Below are 27,253 nucleotides of genomic sequence, written 5' to 3'. Positions count from 1 at the left end.
CCACCAGTCTCTTAGTTATTTATTGGCATTTATGATCGCTTTATAGATAAAAACTATCATCCAAAGCAATGTACAAAATATAAGATCAAGATAGCAAATTTACAACAATAGCATCATAAAATAATATCAATTAAAATTCAATGACAGTCCCTAAATAGCATAAACAAATACAATGCGGCTGCTCAATAGCTTTTATCTCCACCCATCTTACCTTAAGAACACGTTCTGCCACAAAGATCATATTTTATCTCAGGACCATAGAAGCAGTACCACTAACTATTGGCAGACATAAACCAAGATTTTAGTTTCTTCCGAAATTTTGTAAAATTCATCTCTTCTCTCACTTCTAGAGGTAAACTATTGTTCAAACGTGGAATGACAGTAGAAAACGATCTGCTACCCACATGGGAATGTTTGAATTTTTTCACTGGCGAAAGACGCAAGTACCGTCTACCTACAGAATGTAAATTTCTTTTGGCCACATGCCATTCCAGAGAATCCTTCTTCTTGTCCTTTCCCCCGCCAATCTCTCAAACCTCCTCCTTCTCAATTCCTCCTCTATCCTCTGCAGTCTCTGTCCTCCCATCCTGTCCCTACCTGTCTCTGACAAGCATCACCCTCTTTCTCTTGCCCACGCTCTACCCAATTTCTCTCTTGTCCCCATCAGTCTCTCAATCCTCCTCCCTCCCTCGCATTAGTCCAGCATAATATTCCCCAAACTCCACAAGAACAATGACAGGGGTGAAGAAGCTCCAACATTAATCCTCCCTTCCTCCACTTATGCTGCTCTGCTCCCCCTTTCATCATTTGCCCACCATTAGTATCTACTCTGTTCCCACTCTCTCTGTGTCTCTCTCTCTCTCTCTCTCTCTCTCTCTCTCCCCTTTGACCCTCTCCTCCAGTGACCTCTCTGGCTCTCTCGCATACACACTCCACCATTACCACTTCTGGCTCTCACACATTTCTCCAATATTCACCCCCTCTTGGACTGCCCCTACTCACCCCCATGTGTCTCTCTCTCAAATCCTTCTCCATCCAATCACCATCTGTGCTCTCACCCCTCCACTCAAATCACACCTCTAGCTTCCATTCTCCCTCCTGCCCCTGGCACCCTTCTGTGTCCCCCTTTAGCTCGCTCATTCTTCCTTCCCGTTTAACAACCTATAACTGTCACCCATCCTCGTCCTCCTTTCCCTTTTCACCCTCACTTGGCTCTGTCACAAACACACCCTCATCACCACCTCTGCTCCATCCTGAAACCATTTCTATTTTTTCACCCTCCCTCCAAACAATATATTGCTGACTTTCTTGCACACACACCCTCCCATTGGCTTTCTCGCATCCCTTCTACTGGGAAGGTGGGTTGGGGGGCAGGGAAGTTCCCTCCGAGCGGCCTGGGAGGAAACAGAGGAAGGCAAGCGCGGCTTGTCATACGCAAGGTGCACAATTGTGCACCCCCTTGTGCACGCCGACCCCCGATTTTATAACATTTGCGCGCATGTTATAAAATTGGGCGTACATGTGCACGCGCCTGGTAGCACACGCACATGCACGCCACACTCGCTTCTTTTGAAATCTACCCCTAAGTATAAAAACTTTGAATGTGTTTGATTCAATTATAGTATGTCTCAGTCTTGTCACTCGGTTCTTTCTCCATTGCCAGTATGCCCTCCATATATTGTAGTAGGCTGCCTCCTTATTGAGAAGAGAAAAGGAAACATTTTCCATTATAGCAATATCAGCTATCACTGATTTCCAGTAATTAAGCAGTGGGGTTGACTTCCAATAGTAGGCAATTGTGATACAAGCAGCATGCGGTAAAAGAATAGCAAGAACTCTGTAACATTTTTACTTAGATTAGAATCGCCCCATCTGCCCTGCAACATAAGGAGGCTGTAAATGAAAGTGGTTGACCCAATATTACACTCATCAGAGATTCAAATGGTTGCCAAAAATGGCTGACAATGAGAGAGTTCCACCACATATGAAAGTATAAGGCAGATTCTCCACACCCCCACTAACATAGGGGGCTGGTTGTACTAAAATTTAGGTATACCTGTAAGTACGTGTAACAAACAGAACATTTAACTCCCTTACCTTGTTACATCGGGACAATTTGAGAGTGGAACACACATGTCCTTCCAAACGTCCTCCTCCAAATTTAAAAGCAAATTTGAATTCCACTTCTATATAATCATGGGACATGTCTCCAGATCAAAGATACCATCTAACAAGAACATATGCTACCATCTGCTAGACCCATCTGCTAGACCCCTACCATCTGCTAGACCCATCAGAGAAGCATATAAAGGCACCCTGCAAACCCCCCCCCCCCAACGAAATCCACTCGCCTTTCATCTACCAAAGAACGAGCCTTTTCTACAGCCGCCCCAGCCATCTGGAACAAGATGCCCACAGACCTCAGACTAGAACCATGCCCTCTAACCTTCCGAAAAAAAACTCAAGACATGGCTCTTCCTCCAAGCCTTCTCATAACTTACATATCCAGCAATTTCTTCACCAGACCAGACACTGATTCTTAACTTAACACCCCACCAAGTTTAGGCATTATCTTATGCCTCTCTTCTTTATATTATTGCATTATCTAATTTATTCAGTTATGCTTCCTATTTCTCCGGCTATCCTAGCCCTCCATGTTAAAACCTCCTTGTTATATGTAACTTTCGCCTCTTGTTAAATGGTTGATTATGTTTTACCCCTTGTTATATGTAAACCGATCTGATATGAATTTCTTTCATGAAGGTCGGTATATAAAAATGTTAAATAAATAAATATGCATGCATGATATCAACAGCTGAATACTTGGGTTTCCAGAACACATAATCAGGGTGCTGTATAATAGCCCTCTACAATTGTGTGAGAGCATAAAGTATATGTTCTTCAATGTGGAATTCAGCCTGGAGGTCCTGGAAACTCTTAAGTAGTCCTCCAGGCAAATCTGATCTAAAAACTTAAGGCCCCTACCACTCCAGTCTGCTATATCTGAAGATAGTGCTGAGTTGCCCTGAAGATAGAAGATAATCCTTTATATTGAAAACCTAATAGGTAGTTAGCAGTGCACCAGACATTAAGAGTATGTGACATGATTGGGCTTAACCTGCCGATCTTTGTGTAATAGGGAGACATAAATGGCAGAGCAAAGTCAGGGTGAGCTCTCCCAACTGCAAGCTTTCCAATGAAACCCAGTTAGAGGAGTTAATACCTACTAACCAGTCTAGAAGCAAGATAATAGAGAAATATTTGGAATATCTCACCCCCCACTTAGGATACTGTAAAACTGATAACTTAATTTGTGAAGGTTTCCGTTGCCATAAAAAGGAAATGGCCCAATTAAGATCTCTAAACGCCTTTTGAGGGACATTGCAGGGCATGTGCTGAAAGAGGCGTAATAACCATGGGAATACCACCATTTTTACCAAATAGGCTTTTCCCAAGAGTGACAAGTGAAAGTCTATCAAATGGTGTAAATCAGTGTAGTTTCGGGATAATCTTTAGAATATTTCAGTTAATAGAAGTCTGCTAGATTGATGCCCAGATGCCCAGATATTTAATACTACCATTTGCTATGGAAAAGTTCCCTCTAAATGGATGCTGCTTACTTCGAGGTCTAGACGCAATAACAAAGATTTAGTGTAATTAATTTTGTAACCTGACAATGACTCTTACTTCTCCAGAACAGATAGTGTGGCCAGGACTAATATTTCTGGTTATGTGATATATAGCAAGATATCATCTGCATATAGTGAAACCTTGTGGGTTAATGACCCAAACCTAAATCCCTCTATCTACCTAACCTCTCTAATTGTTTTGTGCCAACCGTTCAAGGGCTAAGTTAAAAAAGGAAGGAGAGAAGGGATATCCCTGCCTGGATAGTCTAGATATACCAGATGGGTCCAATTTGGATCCATTTACCGTTATCTGGGCCCTAGGGTGTTTATATAATATCAGTTTCCAATTCATGAATTACTCAATAAGACCAAAGTGATGCAATACCATAAACAAATATTGCCAGGAAATATTCAAACTCTTTGCATCTAAGAAGTGTATTATGCCAGGGATTTTTAGTTTCCTGGCCAAGTGGACTATATCAGTCTTCTGGTGTTTGTTACATCAATCCTTTTATCCTGAAGATGAAAAAAACCTTAACAAAAGAGGATACAACATCAGGAGTAACCTTGAGGAACTCATCACAGAATTTCTTTATCATATCTAATGCTGAAATGGAGCAACTTTTGGAAAATTCAAAAAATGCAGATTAAACTACCCTGAAAAATTCTCCCTCATCTCCATTTTCTAATGCATTGTAATCATTGTCCCTTATAAAATCTAAAGAGGAATTTTGTAAGATAATTTGAAACGCCAAATTTTCTGTCCTATTTTGCTATTCCTGGAATAATTAGGAATGAGTACCAACTAGTTGATGCAACAATTCAAAAGGTGACATTGTTTTATCAATTCTGCTTATCAGAGATTTCTCTAGAGCTGTACCTACAGTGTATGAAGTCTCTAATTTAATGAGAGATGGCTTAACCAACGTAGGAGGGATAAGATGAACTTTTGGACCAGAAACTTCCACTAAAGGAGAGGAACCAGCGTCCAAATCCCTTTCTCCGGCAATACTGGTCTCAGCTATAGGGGTCATAGCAGAGATCAATTCAGGTGTCTGACCGATTCCTTCCAGAGCTAGTGGAGGCCAGGTATCAGGGTTGAGAGAAATGGAAGGCTCAGAGGGAGCAGAGGCCAAGCCCTCAAGCTCCCCAACCACTGAACATTGACTGTGATTGGTAAAATAAAAATCCAGACTTGCCAGATGTGTTGAGGATGGAAACACTTAGCTGAGATTGGATGAAGTGTTAATATAAAAACGTGTCATACTGGGTCAGACCAAGGGTCCATCAAGCCCAGCATCCTGTTTCCAACAGTGGCCAATCCAGGCCATAAGAACCTGGCAAGTACCCGAAAACTAAGTCTATTCCATGATACTGTTGCTAGTAATAGCAGTGGCTATTTTCTAAGTTAATGCAATTAATAGCAGGTAATGGACATTTCCAAGAACTTATCCAAACCTTTTTCAAACCCAGCTACACTAATTGCACTAACCACATCCCCTGGCAACAAATTCCAGAGTTTAATTGTGCGTTGACTGAAAAAGAACTTTCTTCGATTAGTTTTAAATGTGCTACATGCTAACTTCATGGAGTGCCCCCTAGTCCTTCTATTATCCAAAAGAGTAAGTAATCGATTCACATCTAGTCGTTCAAGACTTCTCATGATTTTAAACACCTCTATCCTATCTCTCTCTCTCCCCCCCCCCCCCCCCCAGCCATCTCTTCTCCAAGCTGAAGAGTCCTAACCTCTTTAGTTTTTCCTCATAGGGGAGCTGTTCCATCCCCTTCATCATTTTGGTCACCCTTCTCCATCGCAACTATATCTTTTTTTGAGAAGCGGTAACCAGAATTGTATACAGTGTTCAAGGTGCAGTCTCACCATGGAGCAATACAGAGGCATTATGATATTTTCCGTCTTATTCACCATTCCCTTTCTAATAATTCCCAATAATTTCCTCTTTCCCCTCATTGTCTTGAAGTTAAACTGGAGTAAAACCTGTACCTAGCGGTGTGCGGCTTTGGCATGCACTGGTACCTGCGTGCTGCAGATGAGGTTGTTTTTATGCAGTAGGTGCCCTTCAATAATTTCACCACACTCACTCTGAGCTGTAGCAGCAGATGGTCCCTAGCAACAGAGAAGTGGCACAGGCAGGCTCCCCCAATAATATTTTTTTAAACAAATTCCACGCAGAATTAAAGCAGTCTGTGTCCGTGAACCTTGCCTATGTGAGGTTCAATAAAACTCCTTCAGTCATCTAATAAATCGCCTTTTTTCCAAATGTAGGCTAAAAAGAATAGATGGCTTCTAGAATACTTCTGTAAGCCTTTTTCATATTTTTTTTTCACAAAGAAAAGGGACCTGAAAATACAAAGCATGACATTCCAGGTCCAACTGAACTAGCCAAAACAACAGCGGCCAGGTTTGTTTCTCCTGAGAATAGCTGGAGTTAGAGGATTGTTTGTATTTTCTGGTGCATTTGATAGGGTCTCAAACAAGCAAGTGGCAACAATGTGCCTTTCATGCACTAACTGTCTCTAATAAGGTAAGAGGAAGAGACTCATTAATGGCCTGTACCCACACGCAAGGTGACTTCTGGCATTCTCATATGTTCCAGAAATGGCTGCGTAAAACTTTAGATTCTCGCCTCTTTTTTTTTTCTTCTGAGCTTACTGTGCCTTTCCCTTTCTTCCATCCTCTCTTTCCATAGCCTAATTTACATACTTTAGGCCTGCGCCTCTTCCTTCCTTCCTTCCTTTGCAGAAGCCCCAATTCTTCTTCCATATAGCTGTGCAGAGACTAAATCCTCCTGATCATTCTCTCTCCCCAACACTTTGCGCTCTTCCCTTTCACCCACCTCAATTTTCACTTTCCCCACTCATGTTCTCCCTTTCTCATGAGTTTTTTTTATTTTGTTTCAGCTTTCTATTGATATGGGGACAGAAGTAAAACATCATAATAAAATGTTAGAAGACATGGTAAGTTAATGGAAATATCCTCAAAGTAAAGCTCATTGAGAATTTTATGGAACTTATATATTAGTCACAGCATGTTGGAGTACCCAAGTAGGATAATACAATAATTATATCAAGTAAAATATATTTATGGGCAGACTGGATGGCTGTGTGGTCTTTATCTGCTGCCATGTTCTATGTTTCTATATTTAACCATGAAAAATATATGAAAAAAATTTGTACTTCTAGTGACTGCTTTTGAGGACAATAGAAGGTAGATACTTTGAGAAATTTCAAAATACATGGAATATTTGATATGAGCCAGTTTTCATTTCATAGGTAAGATAATTCTTAAATCTCTAAGAGCCTGTTCAATTGTAACCTAAATCCACTCCAGTAGCTAATAATTACCATAAATGCTGATATTAGCTTCTAGTTTTAATTACTAAGTGTTTGGAAATTCATTTCAAGCCTAAATATTTTTTTTTCTCCTCTTGTCAAGTTGATTTCTATAGTCCTGAAAAGCAACAGGCATCATCTAATGTATTAAACCTGTCCCAGTCTCTATATAATACTAGGTAAGAAACAGACTGAAGAGAATTAGAAGCACCTGCTGAAGCAGCATAAGGCGATGACATCAGATGCATGCCCTAATGCCATTGCTTGCTGCGATTACTAACATGAATTGCCAAACCACTAGTGATGACATGATCTTAACCAATCAGTGTCTCATGAAACCTGCAATATACTTCATAATTTCCACTACTGTCTCAGTAGCAATAAATGGGCAATTCAGTAGAATAAAGATCTGTTGACAGCTATAACAAGCTCATTCAACAGTTCTGTAGCACTTAGTTTTCTTAAAAAAATAAAAAAGGAAGGTCAACTAAGAATGTGTGCTGAGGGAGAAGCACAGGATGGGGGGAGGGAACAGGTAGTAGAAATTTGGTTGCTCTGAGTTTATTCAGGGAGGAATGATTAGCATGAGGAGCTAATTAAACAGTAAATGTTTTTATGGAGATACTGAGCCTGATTTGCTAAGGCTTTTTTTTCTGTCGATAAACAGGCTTATTTAGCCATACCGTCTGGGTGATGTCATCCAGGCGTCACGGGGTGAAGCTGTCTCTCTCTAAGCTTGAAGAGTTTTTGCGTGTTCTGCTGCGTGGTTCTTCCCGCGCTCCTCATGCTGACCTCAGTTTCATTTTTTCTCCTAGGACAAGCAGAATGGTAATCCTCATACATGGGTGACATCATCAGATGGAACCCGGCACGGAAAACTTCTATCAAAGTTTCTAGAACTTTAACTGGCACATTGAGCATGCCCAGCAAGCCCCTAACCATGTATCCACATGGGGATCCCCCTTCAGTCTCTTTCTTTCCGTAAAGTGTTTGCCTTGTGGTTGTGGAGCTCTGATCTTTTCAATGGTCTTTTCTTGGTACTTTTTCTGTGCCGGGTCCCCCTTCTTCCCATCGGCGCTTTGACAAGGAGATGTAAGTTTTTCCTTCTTTGCGATCGATTCCCGACAGTGGGGATAGGCCCTCTTCGGTGGCGTCGCACGCCAGAACCTCAGATTCGTCTTCATCCTTGGAGCCGGGGAAAGACTGGGCCGCGTACCGTGGAAAGCCTCAGAAGCATTGACGCAGGTCACTGTCGTCACATGGCGCTGGACATGGACGGCACTGGTGTCCACCTTGATGACCCCGTGGAGAGGAGGCATCGACCTCCATCATACCCGGGAGTACTAGGTGTTCCCCACCGATATCAGGGCCAGGCACAGAGCTTCCCTGGGGCTCCAGGAAGGCTCCGGTGACGCCTCTTCCTCTTCCTCCTTCAGTCCTCGCTTCGGCGGACTTCCAGGAGGAACTGGACCGCAGGGTGCAATAGGCAGTGCTCCTAGCATTTCAGGGAATCAAATTGCTAGCTCCACTGGTGTCTGAGCTTGCCTTTGCGATTTTAGCGCCGCTGCTGGAGCACCTCAATGTCCTCTTGTGCATCCTGCCCACACAGCCACTTTTGGTGCCTGGGGAGGTCCCTCAATGCCCCAACAACCACAGAGTCCACCTCCCTCTGGTATCATCCCCATTGCTGGTTCCTTGAAGGAGGACGATGTTTCCCGACCGGGGGCACAATCGGGCTCTGATACTGCGCCCAATTTTGCCTGGTCTGATCCCCGGTCCTTCGGAGACCTCTGTGCCCTCGAGGCTGTCAGTACTCCCGGTTCCATCGGTGCATTTGGCACCGGGGCTGAGGGACTTGGACAGGAGTCCTCAAGGAGGATGGTCTGTATGATCCCTGGGGGATGATACTTTGGAGCCTTCTTCACAGGACTCCGGAGACCTTCCCTCGTATCCATCTCCTCCAGATGAGAGGCGCAGATCACTGGAGGATCTGATCTTTGTGGCTTTTGTGCAGGCGATGGTTGAATCCATCCCTTTCCTGCTCCTTATGGAGGAGGACACTCGCCATAAGATGCTGGAAGTTCTCCAGTTCGTTGATGCCCCAAAGGAGGTCCTGGCTATCCCCATTCATGACATATTTAAGGAATTACTCCTCAGAATGTGGGAGCACCCCATCTCATTGCCTCCAGTGAATTGTAAAACAGACACAGTCTACTTGGTTCAACCGGCCTTGGGATTTGAGAGGCGTCAGCTCCCACACCAATCAGTGGTGTTGAAGTCTGCCCTCAAGAAGGCCAAACATTCCCGTACACACACGTCTGCACCTCCAGGACGGGAGCACTGAGCATCAGATGCCCTAGGTGGGAAGGTGTACCACTGTGTGACGTTGATCACCCGGATTTCCATCTACCAATTATACATGACCCAGTACACTCGTAACCTCTGGAAGCAGGTTCAAGAGTTGGCCGATTGCTTCCCCCCCTGCAGCAGCAGGAAGCCTTTCTTGGTAGTTGCCCAGCAAGGTTAGAGTGTGGCAAACACGAGGTGCATTCCACCTATGATGTGTTTGAGACAGCGGCTAGGGTGGCAGTAGCGGGCTTTAGGGCCCTTAGAAATGGCATGGCTCCGAGCATCAGACCTCCAGCTGGAAGTCCAGGATAAGCTCGCAGACCTGCCTTGTACTTGAGAGAACCTGTTTGGAGGTTCTCTCAACCATATGGTTCAACTGAACCATAGCGAAATGCTATGGTTCAATTGAAAGATCATCATGAGACTCTCCACCAAGTCTCCGCTAGTACATTGGACTGTCCGTCCTCTGTCAGTAAGTCCTCTCGTTAAAGCGGCAGGAGGTGCTTTTACCGACAGAGAAAATATCCTCCGGTCTCACGTGCTCGTACATAACGAGTGGGTTCTAGGGGTCGGTTTAGACAGCAGTGGATCCCCAGGACTCAGCCGGCTCCCCAGCAAAGCCTCACTATAGGCTTTTGACTGGCCCTGAGGGAGCATAAGCCCTGTGACCGTATCCTAAACATTAGGCATTAGGGCCCCTAGTCGGGGATCAGCTACAGTCCTTTCAGGACCAATGGCCTCAGATCATCTCGGACCAGTGGGTACTACCCATCATCCATTGAGGGTACTGGTTCAACTTTTAGTGTGTCCCCGCTGACTCTTCTCCCCCCCCCCCCCCCGCTCGTCGTGAGGTCAGAACCTGCATCGGGAAGTCCTTTTAATGGCAGAAGCAGTAGAACCCAACCAGTTGCATCAGCATGGCCTGGGATTCTACTCCAAATATTTCCTGATTCCAAAGAGAACAGGGGAGCTACACCCTATCCTAGATCTGAGGGCCTTGAACAAATATCTGCAAAAAAGAAAAGTTCAAGATGGTCTCGCAGGGCACCCTGATTCCTCTCCTGCAAAGAGGGGACTGGCTTTGCTCCCTCGACCTAAAGGAGGCGTACACCTATATAGGATTTTTTCCTGGTCACAAGAAGTACCTACGGTTCCTTGTGGACAACAGTCGCTTCCAATACAAGGTGTTGCCGTTCGGCCTCACTTCAGCCCCACAAGTCTTCACCAAGTGCCTGGCAATAGTGGGTGCACACCTCTGCTGCCTGAGGGTGCACGTCTTCCCCTACTTAGACGATTGGTTGATAAAGAGCGCCACATGTGAAGGGGCACTTCACTCCCTACACCTAACCATTCAGGTGCTGAAATTTCATGGGTATGTTATCAACTACCCAAAACCCCATCTTACTCCATCAAATCAGTTGGACTTCATAGGAACATAAGAAATTGCCATGCTGGGTCAGACCAAGGGTCCATCAAGCCTAGCATCCTGTTTCCAACAGAGGCCAAAACCAGGCCACAAGAACCTGGCAATTACCCAAACACTAAGAAGATCCCATGCTACTGATGCAATTAATAGCAGTGGCTATTCCCTAAGTAAAATTGATTAATAGCCATTAATGGACTTCTCCTCCAAGAACTTATCCAAACCTTTTTTGAACCCAGCTACACTGACTGCACTAACCACATCCTCTGGCAACAAATTCCAGAGCTTTATTGTGCGTTGAGTGAAAAAGAATTTTCTCCGATTAGTCTTAAATGTGCTACTTGCTAACTTCATGGAATGCCCCCTAGTCCTTCTATTATTTGAAAGGAGCCCAACTGGATACAACCCAGGTTCAGGCCTTTCTTCCTTGCAACCGAGCGCTTGCTCTGTTGTCTCTGGCAAGTGTGGTCTGCCGCAGCCAAAAGATTTCGGCCTGACTGCTGCTTCATTTACTGGGCCACATGGCCGCATCTGTCCATGTTACCCCCTTCACCTGCTTACACATGAGGAACGCGCAATGGGCCCTGCGATCGCAGTAGCGGCAAGCCTCTCATGACTTCAGCGTGCAGTAAGATTCATGGCTTCTCTCCAGACCTCCTTGTCATGGTGGGAGAATCTACCCAACCTGGAGCAGGGGGTCCCCTTTCAGTCCCCCGTCCCCCCCCAAACAGGATTGTGCTCACTGTGGATGCTGCCACTGTGGGCTGGGGAGCACATGTGCATGGCTTCTGCACGCAAGGTTGCTGGTCTGCTTGGGAAGCTCCATACCAGATCAACTTCCTGGAGCTTCGAGCCATCAGGTATGTGCTCTGGGCGTTTCAGGATCGCCTATCCAATCAAGTGGCCCTGATTCAGGTTGTAATGGGGTACATCAATAAACAGGGGGGTACTGCATCACTCCTCCTGTGTAAGAAAGCTGTCCTGATTTGGGCCTGGGCGCAGTCCCAGGGAATCCTGCTCAGAGCCATATACCTGGCTGGATCAGATAATGCAGTGGCAAACTAGCTGAGCCTTGCTTTCCATCCCCACGATTGGTCTCTGAATCAAACAGTGGTGGATCACATTTTCCACCTGAGGGGGATGCCAGATATGGACCTTTTTGCCTCTCCTTGCAACAACAAGGTGAACACCTTTTCCTCCCTATACAGGGAGTCTGGAAGATCAGCTTCAGATGCCTTCGCCTGCCATTGGGGCAGGGGCCTTCTGTATGTGTGAGCCTCTGTCAGGATGGGGGAGCCATGATTCTCAATGCCCCCCCCCCCCCCCCCCCCCCCAGTGGTCGAGACAGATTTGGTTTCCAATCTTTCAGGATCTCTTGGTCAGGGAACCGATCAGTCAGGGGAGCTCCCCTGACATGATCACACAGGATCAGGGCTGGCTGCTCCATCCCAATCTCTGGGTGCTTTCTCTGTAGCCTAGATGTTGAAAGGTTAGTTTTGCTACCCCTTGACCTTTCTGATGACATGTCTCGGGTCCTGATTTCTTCTCGAAAACCTTCCACCAGAAAGTCATACACTCTGAAGTGGAAGAGGTTTTCCATCTGGTGTGAGGGTAATGGCATGAATCCATTCTCTTGTTCCACTCCGAAGGTGCTGGACTGACGCTGGTCTGAAGCCCAACTCGGTCAGAGTACACCTCAGTACTATTGGGGCCTACCACCACTTAGTTGATGGTTCACCTGTTTCCATGCAGCCTGTGGTGAGCTGGTTCATGTGGGGTCTACTTCAGCTGAAGCCTCCCCTGCAGCCTCTTGTGTCTTGGGATCTCAACATGGTACTAGCTCATCTCATGCGAGAGCATTTTGAGCCGCTGCACTCCTGCGATCTAAAGTATCTGTCATGGAAGGTTATCTTCTTGGTTGCAGTTACTTCAGCGCGCAGGGTCGGTGAGCTTAACTGTGTTGGTGATGTACCCACCTTACACAAAAATTTCCACGATAGGGTGGTTCTATGCACTCATCCTAAGTTTCTGCCCAAGTTGGTGACTGATTTTCATCTCATCTCAACCAGTCCATTGTCCTGCCTACCTTTTTTCACTGGCTGCATTCTCACCAGGGCGAACAGGCTCTGCACAGCTTGGACTGCAAAAGAGCCTTAGCTTTCTACCTTGAGCAGACAGCAGGCCACAGACAGTCCATCCAACTCTTCCTTTCATTTGATAAGAATAGATTGGGAGTTGCGGTCACCAAGCACACATTGTCCAACTGGCTGGCGGACTGCATTTCCTTTTGCTATGCACAGACTGCTCTTCAGCTTGGAAGCCATGGCGGCTTTGGTGGCCCACTTGCAAGCGGTCCCCATAGCCAAAATCTGCAGGGCTGTGACAAGGAGTTTTCTCCACATGTTCACTGCCCATTACTGTTTGGATAGGGTTGACCATAGTAACAGCAGCTTTAGCCAGTCTGTCCTCCAGAACCTTTTTAAGTAAAAACTAAAACAACTCTTCCTGCCTAGAGCCCTTTTTCAGGTTAGGCTGTCTCCCTCTGTTTTCCACAGCACTGCAGTTGTGCCCATTGGCACCAGGTTCGTTGTCTGTGAATTTGCTAGAGTTCAGGAGCAGCCTGTAGCTTGGTATTCACCCATGTGTGAGGACTACTATCCTGCTTGTCCTAGGGAGAAAGCAGAGTTGCTTACCTGTAACAGGTGTTCTTCTAGGACAGCAGATGTTAGTCCTCAGAAAACCCTCCCGCCACCCCATCGAGTTGTTTCTCCTTCATTTGTTTTATTTTTTTTTTGTAATGCTATGTTACGAGACTGAAGGCGGACCACGTGTGGTTAGTGGCATGCTGGGCATACTCAATGTGCCAGTCAAAGTTCTAGAAACTTTGACAAAAGTTTTTCATGCTGGGCTCCATCTGATGATGTCACCCATGTGTGAGGCCTAACATCCTGCTGTCCTTGGAGAACATTTGTTACAGGTAAGGAACTCTGCTTTCCATGCAAGAACACGGATGCATGATAGATCTGATTCTTTCAAAAAACAAAACAAAACACTTTTAAGTGCTACCCTGCTGAAGACTTCTGACTTTAACTACTGCCAGTGTGGTATGCAGTAAGATCATGTCGGTGACCAATAGACACAACTACTGTTACCTGTGTCTTGGTCCCGAACATAATCAAGCAGCCTGTAGGGACTGCAGGAGAATGTCAATGGCACCAGAGGGCCACGAAAATTTCAAAACCAAGAGGAGAGACATCTGGATCCTGTGCCCCCTCTCCGAGGGAGGGAAGGTCCACGCTATCCTCGCCCGGGCAGTGGAATATGAGGGAAATAGGCCAATAAGACTTCAACATGTTCGTCCTTGATGCACGCTGCGGCGAGACTTAAGACAGCATTGCACCAACCGATGCATGAAGCATCGACACATATAAGAAAGACGCAAACCATAGCTTCAAAACAACCAATGGCAGCATTGAAGTCGATGAAAGAGAGAGCACTGGACACTCGATGCTAACCAATATGTCAAGCAAATCGATGCAAGCAAAGGCATCCAGGACGTTGACGCAACCAGAAGCATCCAAAAAGTTGACACAAGTAAAACCAACAAGGTTGAAGCAACCAAGAGCTGTCAGAAACTTTAATGCATGATGCAGCGTCACGCAAATCGCATGTTGAGGTGTAGTAAAATTGACGCATGGCCATTCAAAGCAGCTTAGAGTCAGGAATGACTTTTACTAAGATATTGGACAAGTCGACTCAATTAAAGGTGTTCTCTCCTTGGACCAGTCCTGAACCTGATGCTCCAATAAGTATCGACACACTTTCAAAAAAATGTTTTTTTTTATTTTTAATTACATTTCAATGGTTACAAATAAAAGAATACACAGGATAATAATAACCATAATCACACTATCTCTCACCAAAGATACTCTTAAATTAACAAATATTTATGATATCCTTATCCCATACTCAGGAAATATTATAAAGAAAAACTAGAGAACAATTATAGCTAAGACAAATTAGGAGCATAGCACAAGAATATAGTAAAGTGAAAATCACTTAATCAGTTGTTGTCTTTCCACACATTCATACATTTCCCCCCTTTAACAGATATATGAGTGATCAGAAATGCGTGTCTAAATAAGCTCTAAGCTGATCTGGATAATTGAAGACATATCTGGCCTCTTTATGCTTAATGTAACATCTACAAGGATATTTTAAATTAAATTGAGCACCTCTCTCCAGAACTTCTTTTCGCATTTCTATAAATTTTTTCCTTCGCATCTGAGTTGTACGAACAACATCAGGAAATATTCTTATGGGGTATCCATAAAAATCATACTTTTGATATTTAAAATGTAATCTTAACACTGCATCTCTCTCCACAGGTGATAAAAATTGAACTAACAGTGTAGCTCTACTGTCAATTATAGACTCAAAAGATCTTTCAATGAAATCTGTCAAATTCAAATTCTCTTTACTTTCCAATTTTTCCCCTTCTTGTGATTGTTGAAGGTAATAACTCTTTGAGATAACAAGTAAAGAGTTTTCCGAATACTTTAAAATATTTTTCAAATAAGTACTGAATAAATCAATTGGTGTTACAAGATGGATTTTTGGAAAGTTCAATAACCTGAGATTCAATCTCCTATTTTGATTTTCAAGTATTTCAATTTTCCCTTCATATTCTTCAACTGACTTTATTAAGTTTACTTGTACTTTATGGATATCCCCCAATTTTATATCAAATAGATTTACATTTTTCTCCAAATTTACAATTTTTTCTTGTGTATTTATATCCTTTTTCAAAGCATGAGATTAATAGATTTTTGCATGTTTATCATCATTAAACCTACTTCTTCAATAGTAAATTTGAGGAACAATAACAGAAATCTCCCCAATTCCAGATAATTGTTCTGACACTCTATGCTGATTAAAGGTCCCATCAAATCCTCCTATTGATATTGGAGAATGAGCTTTTTGTTCTTCTTGACTTTGTACTTCTATATCAGAAGTTTTAGTCTCATTCGCAGCATCTCCTAAATTGGTAGTAGAATCTTTTAACAGAGGCTGGCTTCCAGCTGCTTTTACTGAGGGAGGGACTGGTTTCTTTGGGGCCCCGGGGTTAAAGATGTTTCATTGGCCAAATGGTTCAGTTCCAGCTCCTGGCCTGAACCATTAGCGGCCCCCTCCGGAGTAGATATGGAAACAATCTGAAAACAGTCCACGATACTGGGCTGTGTCAATTTATTCGGAGTAGATGTAGAGGAAATTTCTCTTAACTTCGCTTTCCTCTTGGTGTGAGGCATAGCGAATAAGACACCCAGTCAAGACTGTAACAAATATAACAACAAAAGTTTTAACTTAGCTTTGGTTGTTCTCTAGTGCCGCAGAAGAAGTTAGTCTCCGTTCATATCCGGGCTAAGCCGGGACAAGCTGCGCAGGCAGGATTTTAAAAGCCTACCCGGCTCCTCCTCCTGACGTCGTCACCACCAAGACCCGGCTGCAGGAAGCAGCCGCGGTCCGCAGGTCTTTTCATCAACAGGACTCAGCAAAAAACAAAGAATGCTCGCGGGTCACGCTACAGCAGACCCTCCAACAGGTAATGTTCAGGGCGGCACACTTTCAAAGTTTATTATTCGGCCAGAACATTCACCGCCACACTCCCAACAAAGTAGTGTCAGATAGCATAGGTTTTTATTACAGTTGAATGACCAGGAGTTGAGGAATCTCCAGTGGAAGTAGCTTCCTCCCCAGATACAACTTGCTTGGCCGGGGACCTTTCCTTAAAAGACCATAAACATTCATCCTTTCTTCAACAACCTGTACGAGACAGGCCCATTCTCCCCCTGAAGGAACTTCCAGCTCCCAAACCTAAGGCACCGAAATCAAATATTCTCAGTGCAGCACTTCCCTCGCCCAAAAGGAAAATCTGCAGGCTGCGGCCATCTCCGGATTCCCCCTCCCAGTCCTCGTACAAGAATAAGAGGATGCAGAGTAAAGCGTCGGTTACGACTGCGGAGGAAATGATGTTGCAGATCACCTCTATTCTTAAAAATGTCTTTGCCAAACTGCCTTTTTAGCAGGTATCTATCTCTCCTAACTCACCAGCCTCTTCCGAAGGGATCCGTTCCCCTCATTCAGAGCCCCCACAGTCACCTTTGAGTATAGGACTTAGTCCACAAGATACAGACAGTTCTTCCTCGCTGGACCTGACCAACCACCCTGAAGAGTCGCTGCTATTCTCTCATAGAAGTTAAACGGGCATCCCTTCCGAACAACCTCAACCTTCCTCACCCGTGGAAGATTTAACCTACTCAACATTTTTAGAAAAAGTAGGATCCCTATTAAAAGTGGAAACCCTCAAGATTCCTGATCCAAGAGCAGAAACAATGGGTATATTAAAAATTTTAGAGGTTTCGTTGGAGTCAACTGCTCTTCCTTCCTATGCAATATTGGATTCAGTTATGGATAAAGTGTGTGAAACCCGCCACACCATAGTACCAGCATCTAGAAAATTAGACTTAAAATACAGGATGCAAAAATCTACCCACTATAACAACGTACAAATCCTACGTATATCAGTTGTAGTAGAATCAGCCATGATAAAGGCAAAGAAAATTAGACTGCATTCTAATACGCCTCCAAGCAAAGACAAGTTGCTGGATGAATTTGGATGAAAATTGTTTCAAAATTCAATTTTAAATGCCTGTATTCAGCAACACCAATTTTACATAACCCAACATCTTTATGAATGTGTCCAAAATCTAAAACCATTCATCTCTGTAACACAGGGAGAGACAGAAATACCACAAACATTGATTGACCTTCAGGAAGGTTTACGACACCTGCTGAGAACTGTATTCGAGGCCTTTGACACGTCAGCCAGGTCTTCAGCGGCTTCCATTGCAGCCAGACTTATGGTGTGGCTTTGCTCCAGTAGTATACATGAGGATGTTCACAAGAAGTTGGCCAACTTGCCATGTAGAGATGACAACCTTTTTGGGGAAAAGCTGAGAGAAACAGTCTCTCAGATAAAAGAACAAAATGTAGCAGTACAATCTAACTTCCCCCACTGACAGTCAAGCTACTACCAGGAAATAATATTCTCAATACAAAAGAGGATACTGCCAGTGTAGACTATATAGAAGTTACCAACCATACTACCACCCATAAAGGTCTCCCTCTTACCAACAGTCAAGATCGCAGGGACAACAACCTCTGCAAGAAACCATCTGAGGAGGTCAAAGACCCCAAAAATCATAAGTCACAGCCCCAAAAGCAACAGTTTTTGAAATCATCAGTAATAACACCATGTCACGTCGGGGGCAGGATTTCATCTTTCTTCCAGACCTGGTCCAGAATCACAACTGATCAATGGGTCTTCAACATAATATCCCAAGGGTACAAACTAGAGTTCACTCATCCTCCCCAATTACCATACCATATAAGAGCCATAAGAACACGTTCTCATATTCCAATGTAAAATCTCTACTAAATCAGAGAGCAATCTGCTCTCTTGCACCTTCTTAAATCAACAGGGCTACTGTTCCCAATACTTCCTCATTCCCTGAAAAACAGGAGGTCTTCACCCCATTTTGGACTTGTGATCTCTAAACAAATCTCTCGAGACAAAAATTCAAAATGACCTCTTTGAAATCAATCCTCCCATTTCTGTAACCCAGGGACTGGATGTGCTTCCTGGACCTGAAAGATACGTATGCTCACATTCCCATCACAAGGATTACTGGTGATACCTTTGTTTCCAGGTTGGGAATCAACATTACCAGTACAAATTACTCCCCTTCGGACTCTCATCTGCCCCGAGAGTCTTCACAAAATGTCTTGCGGTAGTTGTGGCACACTTGTGGAAACAGGGAATCCAGAATTTTCCTGTATCTTTGATGATTCCAAGTTCAATGCCCTTGTTTTATGTAACTTTGCTTGTTTCAGCCTTCTTGTTCTTGGTTACACTTGTTTATCCCCTAAGTTCCATGTAAACCGGCCTGATGTGAATTCTATTCGTGAAGTCCGGTATAGAAATAAATATTAAATAAAATAAATAAATGATTGGCTCATTGTCTCTCCAAATGCACAAGCACTACAAAACCATTTGATAGAAATAATTCAGTGCTTAGAAGAACTGCGAAGGATCATAAACTGTCTTTTCAATATCAAACCTATACCACAGTATACCAAATACTAATCCTATTAGGACACATGGCAGTAGCAATACATGTGGTCCCCAATACCCGTCTTCACATGAGATGGTTACTATGGGGATTAAAGTCTCAATGGAATCAACGCAGACAGCCTATGTCGAAAGCGACTCGTGTCTCAGTGAAAAGAGACATTTCCTGGTGGCTGGACAAAGGGAGTACCATTCAGAACTCCCCCCTCATCAACCAGTACTTCAACAAAGGGCTGGGAAACTCATCTTCACCATCTAAAAACATAGGGTTTATGGTCCCCAGCAGAATGCCAGTTCCAGATTAATCTATTTTAATTGAGAGCAATAAAGAATGTATTGCATACTTTCCAATCAACTATTCGGAACAAGTCTGTAATGATACTCACTGACGATCAAGTAGCCATGATCTATATAAACAAACAACGAGGGTCAAGTTCAAAGATTATCTGCAAAGAGGCGATACAAATTGGTGAATGGGCAGAGAAAACCAAAATAATCCTTCAAGCATCTTATCTACCAGGGCTTGCAAATACAAGAGCAGACACTCTGCAGAACCTTCCATCCCCACTAATGGTCACTAAACCAAGTGGTAGCGGAGCATCTTTTCAATCGCTGGGAAACTCCATGCTTAGACCTTTTTGCATTGGAGCACAGCACGAAACTGAGGACCTTTTTTGCGCAATTCTTCCCAGCAAACGAAGAATATCCCAAGATGCCTTTCTAATTACATGGTCAACACTATATATATTTGTCTCTTGTTTACAGATATGTACAGTGTCTGGTCCCCCTGACGCAGCCCTGATGTGAAACACGGCCTTGTCAGGGTCCTTGTGCTTACGTAATTAAGATATCTTTGATTAATGTACACCATTGATGTGACTATGTCTACAATAAAAGTTTTTTCTACTAAAATGTATTGATCAGTGATCAATGTTTGCCACGCATTAGCTCTGTTGCATTTTCTCTGCACGTTTGTGCTATTAACTTGCCTTGTTTGTGTATATATTTTAAATATTATCATAAATATTTTATACTAGATTCTCTCTTCAGTTGGAAGCCAATGTAAATTATAACGTACAAGTGTAATATGATCGTACTTCTAATCCTAGCCAGGATTCTTGCGGCAGAGCTTTGAATTAATTGTCTCTCTTCTTTGTCATTTTGTCTCTGACTTTCCTTCATCTCCTATAAAAATTCTTGTATACATTCAACACTGGTTTCTTGGTGCGTTCAGACCCATTCAAACTCTGGTATTCCCATTCTAATAATAAAGCAATGTTAATGATTTTCAAGGTCGTCTTGTCTTTCTTTGAGATCTTCTCTAGCTTTACCAGAGATGTCAGTTTGTTGATGTCTGTGATGGTGTCTGCCTGTTCACCTATATTAATCTCATTCTGAGACACCGTCTTTTAAACTTTTACACATCCACTTGAAGTCCACTACAGCTATAATAAAAAAGCATCAGACCTGATTAAGCTCTGCCTCAAGGCAATATCTACTTTATTAACTGTCATATCTAATTCCTTTGACATAGAGCATCATCTTTTCTCTTTGTGCTTCAAATGTCTCTTGTTCATATTTTATCATTACTGATCCATCTTTATTAAATCTTGCAAGCTTAGCAGCATAGGTAAGCTCCCCTCCATGATTATAGAAATATGAATGTGCTCCAGTATGGCCTGATTTTCAAAAAGATTTACATGCAGAATCCCTGATTTCTGCATGAAAATAGCCATTAAAATGTCAATCTGGGGGGATCTATGTACAGAACATGATTTTGTGTGTACTTTTACACGCATAAATAGGTGTTCTGAGGATGGAGTTAGAATGGAGAAAGGCTTTATGCGTATACTTTTGACATAACAAAATGACCTGTTGAGTTCTGCACACATCCACAAATTTCAAAGTGGATTTATGCACATAAATCTATTTTGAACATTCAAGGTAAAGTGTGCATGTATAAAGTTCCCACAGTCAGTCAGCTCACAGCTTTAGCTATGCTGTTTAGAAATAAGATCTGAAAGAACCACGGCTGGGTAACAATATTGAAAAGGAAAAGAAAAGCGTGAATATTACAATATTCTCATCACATCACAATTAATGACTGGATGACTTTTTAAATTGGAAGGTTTTCAGCTTCTCCCTGAAGCTAAGTGCAAGAAGCACTGTGGATTGGGTTGGTTTGGGACTGTAGGAGAGCCATCCACTTCCTGGTACCTGTCATTTCAAACGTCATTTGAAATGACAGGTACCAGCGCACCCAGGATACTGTATAGGTGCTGTATAGCGCCTATACAGTAAAATGGACTCGCGTTGGACACGGGTTGGACGCGGCTTGCATTTGCATGCCATTTAAATACAGTATCGAGCGGTAGGTAATCCGAACTGTGCGTGCGGCAAACGCGGGTGCGCCGGGCACTAACGCACCTCTTTTTACCGCCCCTTACTGTATCAGCCCATAAGGTAGCATTTTCCATTGAACAGTAAACTAAATTGAACAAGAAGCTGAAGGAGGAGCAGCTCTAAAAGAATGTAAAAAAACATATTCACTTAGAGGATGGTTGATACCTATAATAGTTTACCATCAGAGCTAATAGTAGACAAAACAGTGATAGAATTCAATCATGCTTGGGATAGTTTGCTTACTGTATGTAAATGGTGTTCTCTTTGGACTGCAGGATAAATTATCCATGACATGGGTGATGTTATCGGGCAGCACTGAACAGACCTCATCTTTTAGCTAGTAGAGCTTTTGCTCTACTACCATGTTTCTCCAATAATAAGACAGGTCTTATATTCCTTTTTTTTATCTCCGAAAAAATGGCTAGGGCTTATTCTCAGGGATGCCTTGTTTTCAGGGAAACACGGTACTAGGTATTATATGGCCGACTGTGCTGATCTTATTTCAGCTGCCCCCCCCCCCTGAAATGATACCTGAAACTCACCCCAACCCTTCAAATTTACTTCATTGCACCCCCTCAAGACTTACCAAAAGTCTCTGGGGTGGGGGGAACCCAGGGGAGCAGACGGGGGGGTTGTAAAAACAAGCCCCCCCCCAAATCCACCCCAACCCTTCAATTTTACTTCAGTGTTGCTCCTTCCATGTGATAGAGGCCGGCCAATGGCACCGATAGCCCCTGTCACATGGAAAGGGCAAAGAGCCATCAGCGCCATTTTGATTACTGGCAGCTGACGGCCTGAGAGCAGGAGATTGCTCCCGGGACCCCCACTGGACCACCAGGCAATTTCTGCAAGTTTTGGGGGGGATGGGGGTGCAATGAAGTAAAATTGAAGGGTTGGGGTGGATGTGGGTTTTTTGTTTTTTTACAACCCCTGTCTGCCCCCCCCCGGGACTTTCAGTATGTCTTGGGGAAGGGGGGGGAGGGCAAGTCTTGGAATGGAACTGCATGTCCACTTAAAAGCTAGGGCTTATTTTTGGAGTCGGGCTTATATTTTAAGACCTACTCCAAAAATCCTGAAAATCAAGCTAGGGCTTTTTTCAGGGTAGGGTTTATTATCGGGGAAACACGGTAAGCATGTGCAGGAATTCCCATGTGGGTGTTGCCTCGAGAGCCCCCTCAGTCAATTTTAGAGCTAATTCTAGCTAGTTAGTCAACTGTCTAGGAAGGTGGGATGGTATTTTGCATGGCTAATTCATCCTGCTGTCTACAGAGAACACCATTTACAGTAAGCAAACTTGCTTTCTCCGTCAGTAAGCAGAATTGAATTAACCATGACAGGTTAGGCATCCCAATCTGAGAGTTGCAGCAAGATATTTATTGAAGAAGCAACACGGACCCCACTATGGAGCATAGTCTTCTGTGTGAACAGGCTACGCAAAACTGCTCGACAAATTTATTGTCACTTTTTGAGAGATTGTCCAGCCAGGAATGGGACGCAAAGGTGTGTACTGTCAACCATGTTACAACTTTGCATATGTCTTTGTATGGCTCATAAATGAGCTACTGATACTACCATGGTTCTAACTTGATAAGCTTTGATGGTGTCGGTAATTTTGTAGACCTGCTAGCATATAGCAGTGCATGAAGCAATCTGCTAGCCAGTTGGACAGTGTATTTTGGCCACTTCTATGTCCAGTGTGTTAGAATCATAAAAGACGAATAGTTGTGAAGTCTAACAATGTGGCTGAGTCTGTTTAGTTTTTATAATAAGCCAAAACTTTTACAGTTTAAACTATAAAGGACTTTCTTATCTTCATGTATGTGGCCTCAGTAAGAACATAGATAACCTGATGACTTTGTTAATATGGAAAGCTGATACTTTTGACAGAAACCTTATATGGGTGCAGCGCACTATCCTGTTGTGGATGAATTACATATAAGGCGGATAATGAACTAAACATGAAGCTTGCTGATTCTTCTGGCTGATGTTGCTCCTACAAGGATTATTATTTTCCAGTTAGAAACTTGAGAGAAACTGACTCCAGTGGTTCAAATAGCGATTTCATCAGTTGGACTAGAACCACCTTTAAGTCCCATGGAACAGGTGGTTTCACAACTGGAGGTTTAGTATGCCATAAGCCTATCATTAACTTTGAAACTAACAGATGAGCGGCGATTCGAATTGAGTATGGTAAACTGCTATGGCACTGTGTAATCTTACCGATGAGGTGCTAAGTCCTGAAGCAGAAAGAGAGATAAAGCAAATAAGTCAGTAAAGTTTACGGGTTTGCACGCAAATGGATCCAAGGTATTGTGTTGGCATCATGTGGAGAACTTTTTGCATTTAAAACCATAGGTTGATCTAATTGATGTTTTTTTGGTAGAAACTGTTAAGTCCTCAACTTTCTTAGGTAATGATATTTTTTTAATCATTGAGCTCTCAACATTCAAGCCGTCAAGATGAGAGGGGAAAGGTTTGAATGAAACAGACATCCGTCTTCTTGAGTTAATAAGGATGGAGTTGATCAAAGAGAGATTGGAGAACTGCTAGATTGCTGTTCTAGATATGTGAACCAAACTTGTCTGGGCTATGCTGGGCTATGAGGATGAGATGGGCCCAGTCTTTGAGCACTTTTTGCACCATACTAGCTGTCAGTTGAATTGGTGGAAACATGTTCATGAGATCTGCATTCTAGTTGAGCAGGGAGGTATCCTAAGAGGATCTGAAGTCACCGGGAAGAATGAAGCCAAACTTTCCAGTTTTCTGTTTTGCCCTGACACAAATAGGTTGATTTGTGGGAAGTACCCATATACTGAATAGTCTGTCAGCTGTTGATTGCTGCAGACACCATTCATCTGCTAAAGAGCTGCTAATAACTTAGAGATTCCTGGAAGACAGGTCCCTTGCAGGACAGCTTGATATCTGCATGCCCATTACCATATCTTTATCGCTTCTTGGCAGAGTCTCCATGACCCTGTACCTCCCTGATTATATATAACATAGCTACTTGGCTGTCAGTTTGAATGAGAATGCTCTTCCTTTGAAAGAGGTGAGTGAATGTTGGTAGACATACTTGCTCACTCTTAGTTCTTGGAGGTTGATCTGAAATTGTCTTTCTATGAATGACCGAGTTCCTTGAGTTGTAAGGGCACCATGTGTGCCCCCCTACCCTTTGTGAAGGCTTCTGTCACCAACGTTAGTTACTGAGGAAGTAGACACTGGTGCTGGTGGCTAGACCCCTGAAAGATATAGGGGTCTAGCCACCAGTACAGATCCTATTTTATTTCCTGTGAAATTCTCCCTTTGGTGATCTGGGGTTGAGTTATTTTTCCCATTGGAGCGGAGACCCCACTGCAGGAGACACATGTTTATTTATTTATTTAACAGTTTTTTATACCGACCTTCATAGTAAATAACCATATCGGATCGGTTTACATTTAACAAGGGTATAACTGGAGTAACAATTCAAGTAAACGAAAGAAAACAATAGGTAGAATAGGTAGAATAAGTCAAAGTTACAATCAACAGGGAAGGAGAACTTGGAAGCTTGCAACAAGCTGGAAAGAAGATAAGGCAGGAAATAACTATAAGGGTTACCATAGAGCGTACGGGTTAAAAGCTTAAAAGGTGCTTTAACCTCGAAGTGTCAGGGACCATTGTTCGTGAGTATAAATGCCAGACCGGGTAAGTGTGAGGACAACTAGTGATTGTCTGGTGGATCGGCAAAGGCTTGGTGGAAGAGCCAGGTTTTAAGTCTTTTTCTGAAAGTTAAGAGGCATGGCTCCAATCTGAGATTTGATGGGATGCTATTCCAGATAGATGGGCCTGCTATCGAAAAAGCTCTGTCTTTGGTCGTAGAAAGGCGTGAGGCTTTAGTGGGGGGAAATTTCAGAGTGCCTTTGTGGATATCTCTAGTTGGTCTGTTTGAGGAGTGGAGTTTGAGTGGGATTTCCAGGTCGAGTTGAAGTTGATGATGGATGGTTTTGTGAATTAAGGTGATTGATTTGTATAGAATTCTGAAAATCACTGGTAACCAATGTAGGTTCCTGAGGATGGGTGAGATGTGTTCGCCGCGGCTGGTACTGGTCAGCAATCTCGCTGCCGCATTTTGTATCATCTGCAGTGGTTTGGTAGTGGATTTGGGGAGGCCTAGGAACAGGGCACTGCAGTAGTCTATTTTGGCGAACAGAAGCGCTTGGAGGACTGTCCTGAAGTCATGGAAGAATAAGAGGTGGTTTAAGTCGTTTTAGAACCTGTAGTCTGTAGAAGCAGTCTTTGGCGGTTGTATTGACCATTTTCTTCAGGTTTAGTCGATTGTCTAGAATTACTCCAAGGTCTCTAACCTGCTTACAAGTAATGAGAGAATTGTGTGGTGATGGTGGGGAGATATTGTTTTCATTTGCGGAGATGAGGAGAAGCTCTGTCTTAGAGGCGTTGAGTACCAAGTTTAAGCTGTTGAGTAGGTTAGTGATGGATAAAAGACAGTTATTCCAATGGGTGAGTGCTTTTGAGATTGATTCTGTTATGGGGATTAGAATCTGCACGTCGTCTGCATACAGATAATGAATTAGGTTGAGATCTGTTAACAGTTGGCATAGGGGGAGGAGGTATATGTTAAAGAGGGTTGGAGATAAGGAGGATCCTTGTGGTACACCCAGAGTTGATTTTGTTAGGGGTGACTCTTTATTGTTGATTTTGACTCTAAAAGTCCTATTGCTGAGGAAGGACTTGAACCAGTTGTGGGCAGATCCGGAGATGCCGATATCTGCTAGGCAATCCAGCAGGATGGTATGGTTGACGGTGTCAAATGCCGCCGAGATGTCTAACAGGACTAATAAAAAGGAGTGACCTTTGTCTAACCCCATAATAATATGGTCTGTAAGAGAAATGAGGAGGGTTTCCGTGTTGCGTGATTTACGGAAACCATATTGCGAAGGGTATAGGAACTTGTGGTTTTCTAGATATTCAGAAAGCTGGGTGTTTACCAGTTTCTCCGTTAGTTTGGCAACGAATGGGAGGTTAGAAATGGGTCTGAAATTAGCTAGTACATTGGGGTCTAAGTTGTGTTTCTTGAGGAGGGGCTTGAGTGAGGCAGTTTTTAGACTGTCTGGGTAGCTTCCTTGAGTTAGAAAGCTGTTTATGATACTGGTCAGCAGTCCTGAGATCGCGTTTGGGATGAGAAGCAGGAGTCTCTATGGGATATTATCAGCCGGATGGCTAGATGGTTTCTGTCTTTTTAGAAGGGATTCAATCTCTTTAGTGGAGATTGATTCGAAACTATCAAGTTTGGGTCTAGTAAGAGAATTGGGATTCTCGCCTAACTTGAGAGGTGTTGTATTTGGAGGAAGGAGGGCGAGGGTATTTAAGATCTTCTGTTGAAAGAATGAAGCGAGCTCATTAGCCTTGGAAAGAGCTTGTTCATCTGGAATAGGTGGGGGGGGGGGGGGATAGATTTAGTGATTTGTGTTACATAAGCGAATAGGGCCTGGGCATCGTACTGGAAATGGTGAATTTTGTTTGCATAGTATTCCTTTTTTTTCTGTTGAATGGCGGTCCTGTAGTGATGTAAGAATCCCTTATGTTGAAAGGGTGGATGTGTTAGGGGTTTTGCGCCATCTATTTTCTTTATGGCGTAAGTCCTGTTTCATCTGTTTAAGTTCGGTGCTGAACCAGGGTTGATTTCCCTTTTTTGTTGGGTTGATTGATTTGGAGACTATTGGGCACCATTTGTTTGCGACTGCTTCTGTAATCTTTTGCCAGGAGGATAGGGCGGAGTCAGGGTTAGCTAGGTCTAAGTTAGAGAGTTCTTTGGAGAGCTGATCGCTGAGTATATCAGATGGACATGCTTTCCTGAATTGAATGGTGGACAGGTGTGGAGAGGTGTGTGTCTGAGTGTGGAGAAGGAAG

The 27,253-nt window shown here is 43.5% G+C and overlaps 1 protein-coding gene across 1 annotated transcript in view; it reads left to right on the top strand.

The window, feature by feature from the left end:
• BET1 (Bet1 golgi vesicular membrane trafficking protein) overlaps window positions 1–27,253 on the top strand; it is a 48,156-nt gene that overhangs the window by 16,092 nt on the left and 4,811 nt on the right. The window contains exon 2 of the mRNA XM_029588899.1: window positions 6,549–6,605. Within this exon, the coding sequence (XP_029444759.1) occupies window positions 6,549–6,605 (57 nt within the window). The remainder of the gene's footprint in view (window positions 1–6,548; window positions 6,606–27,253) is intronic.

This window comes from Rhinatrema bivittatum, chromosome 2, assembly GCF_901001135.1.
Source record: "Rhinatrema bivittatum chromosome 2, aRhiBiv1.1, whole genome shotgun sequence".
Taxonomy (NCBI): Eukaryota; Metazoa; Chordata; class Amphibia; order Gymnophiona; family Rhinatrematidae; genus Rhinatrema; species Rhinatrema bivittatum.
The sequence above is the reverse complement of the archived record's forward strand: the minus strand, read 5'-3'. Positions and strand labels throughout refer to the sequence as shown.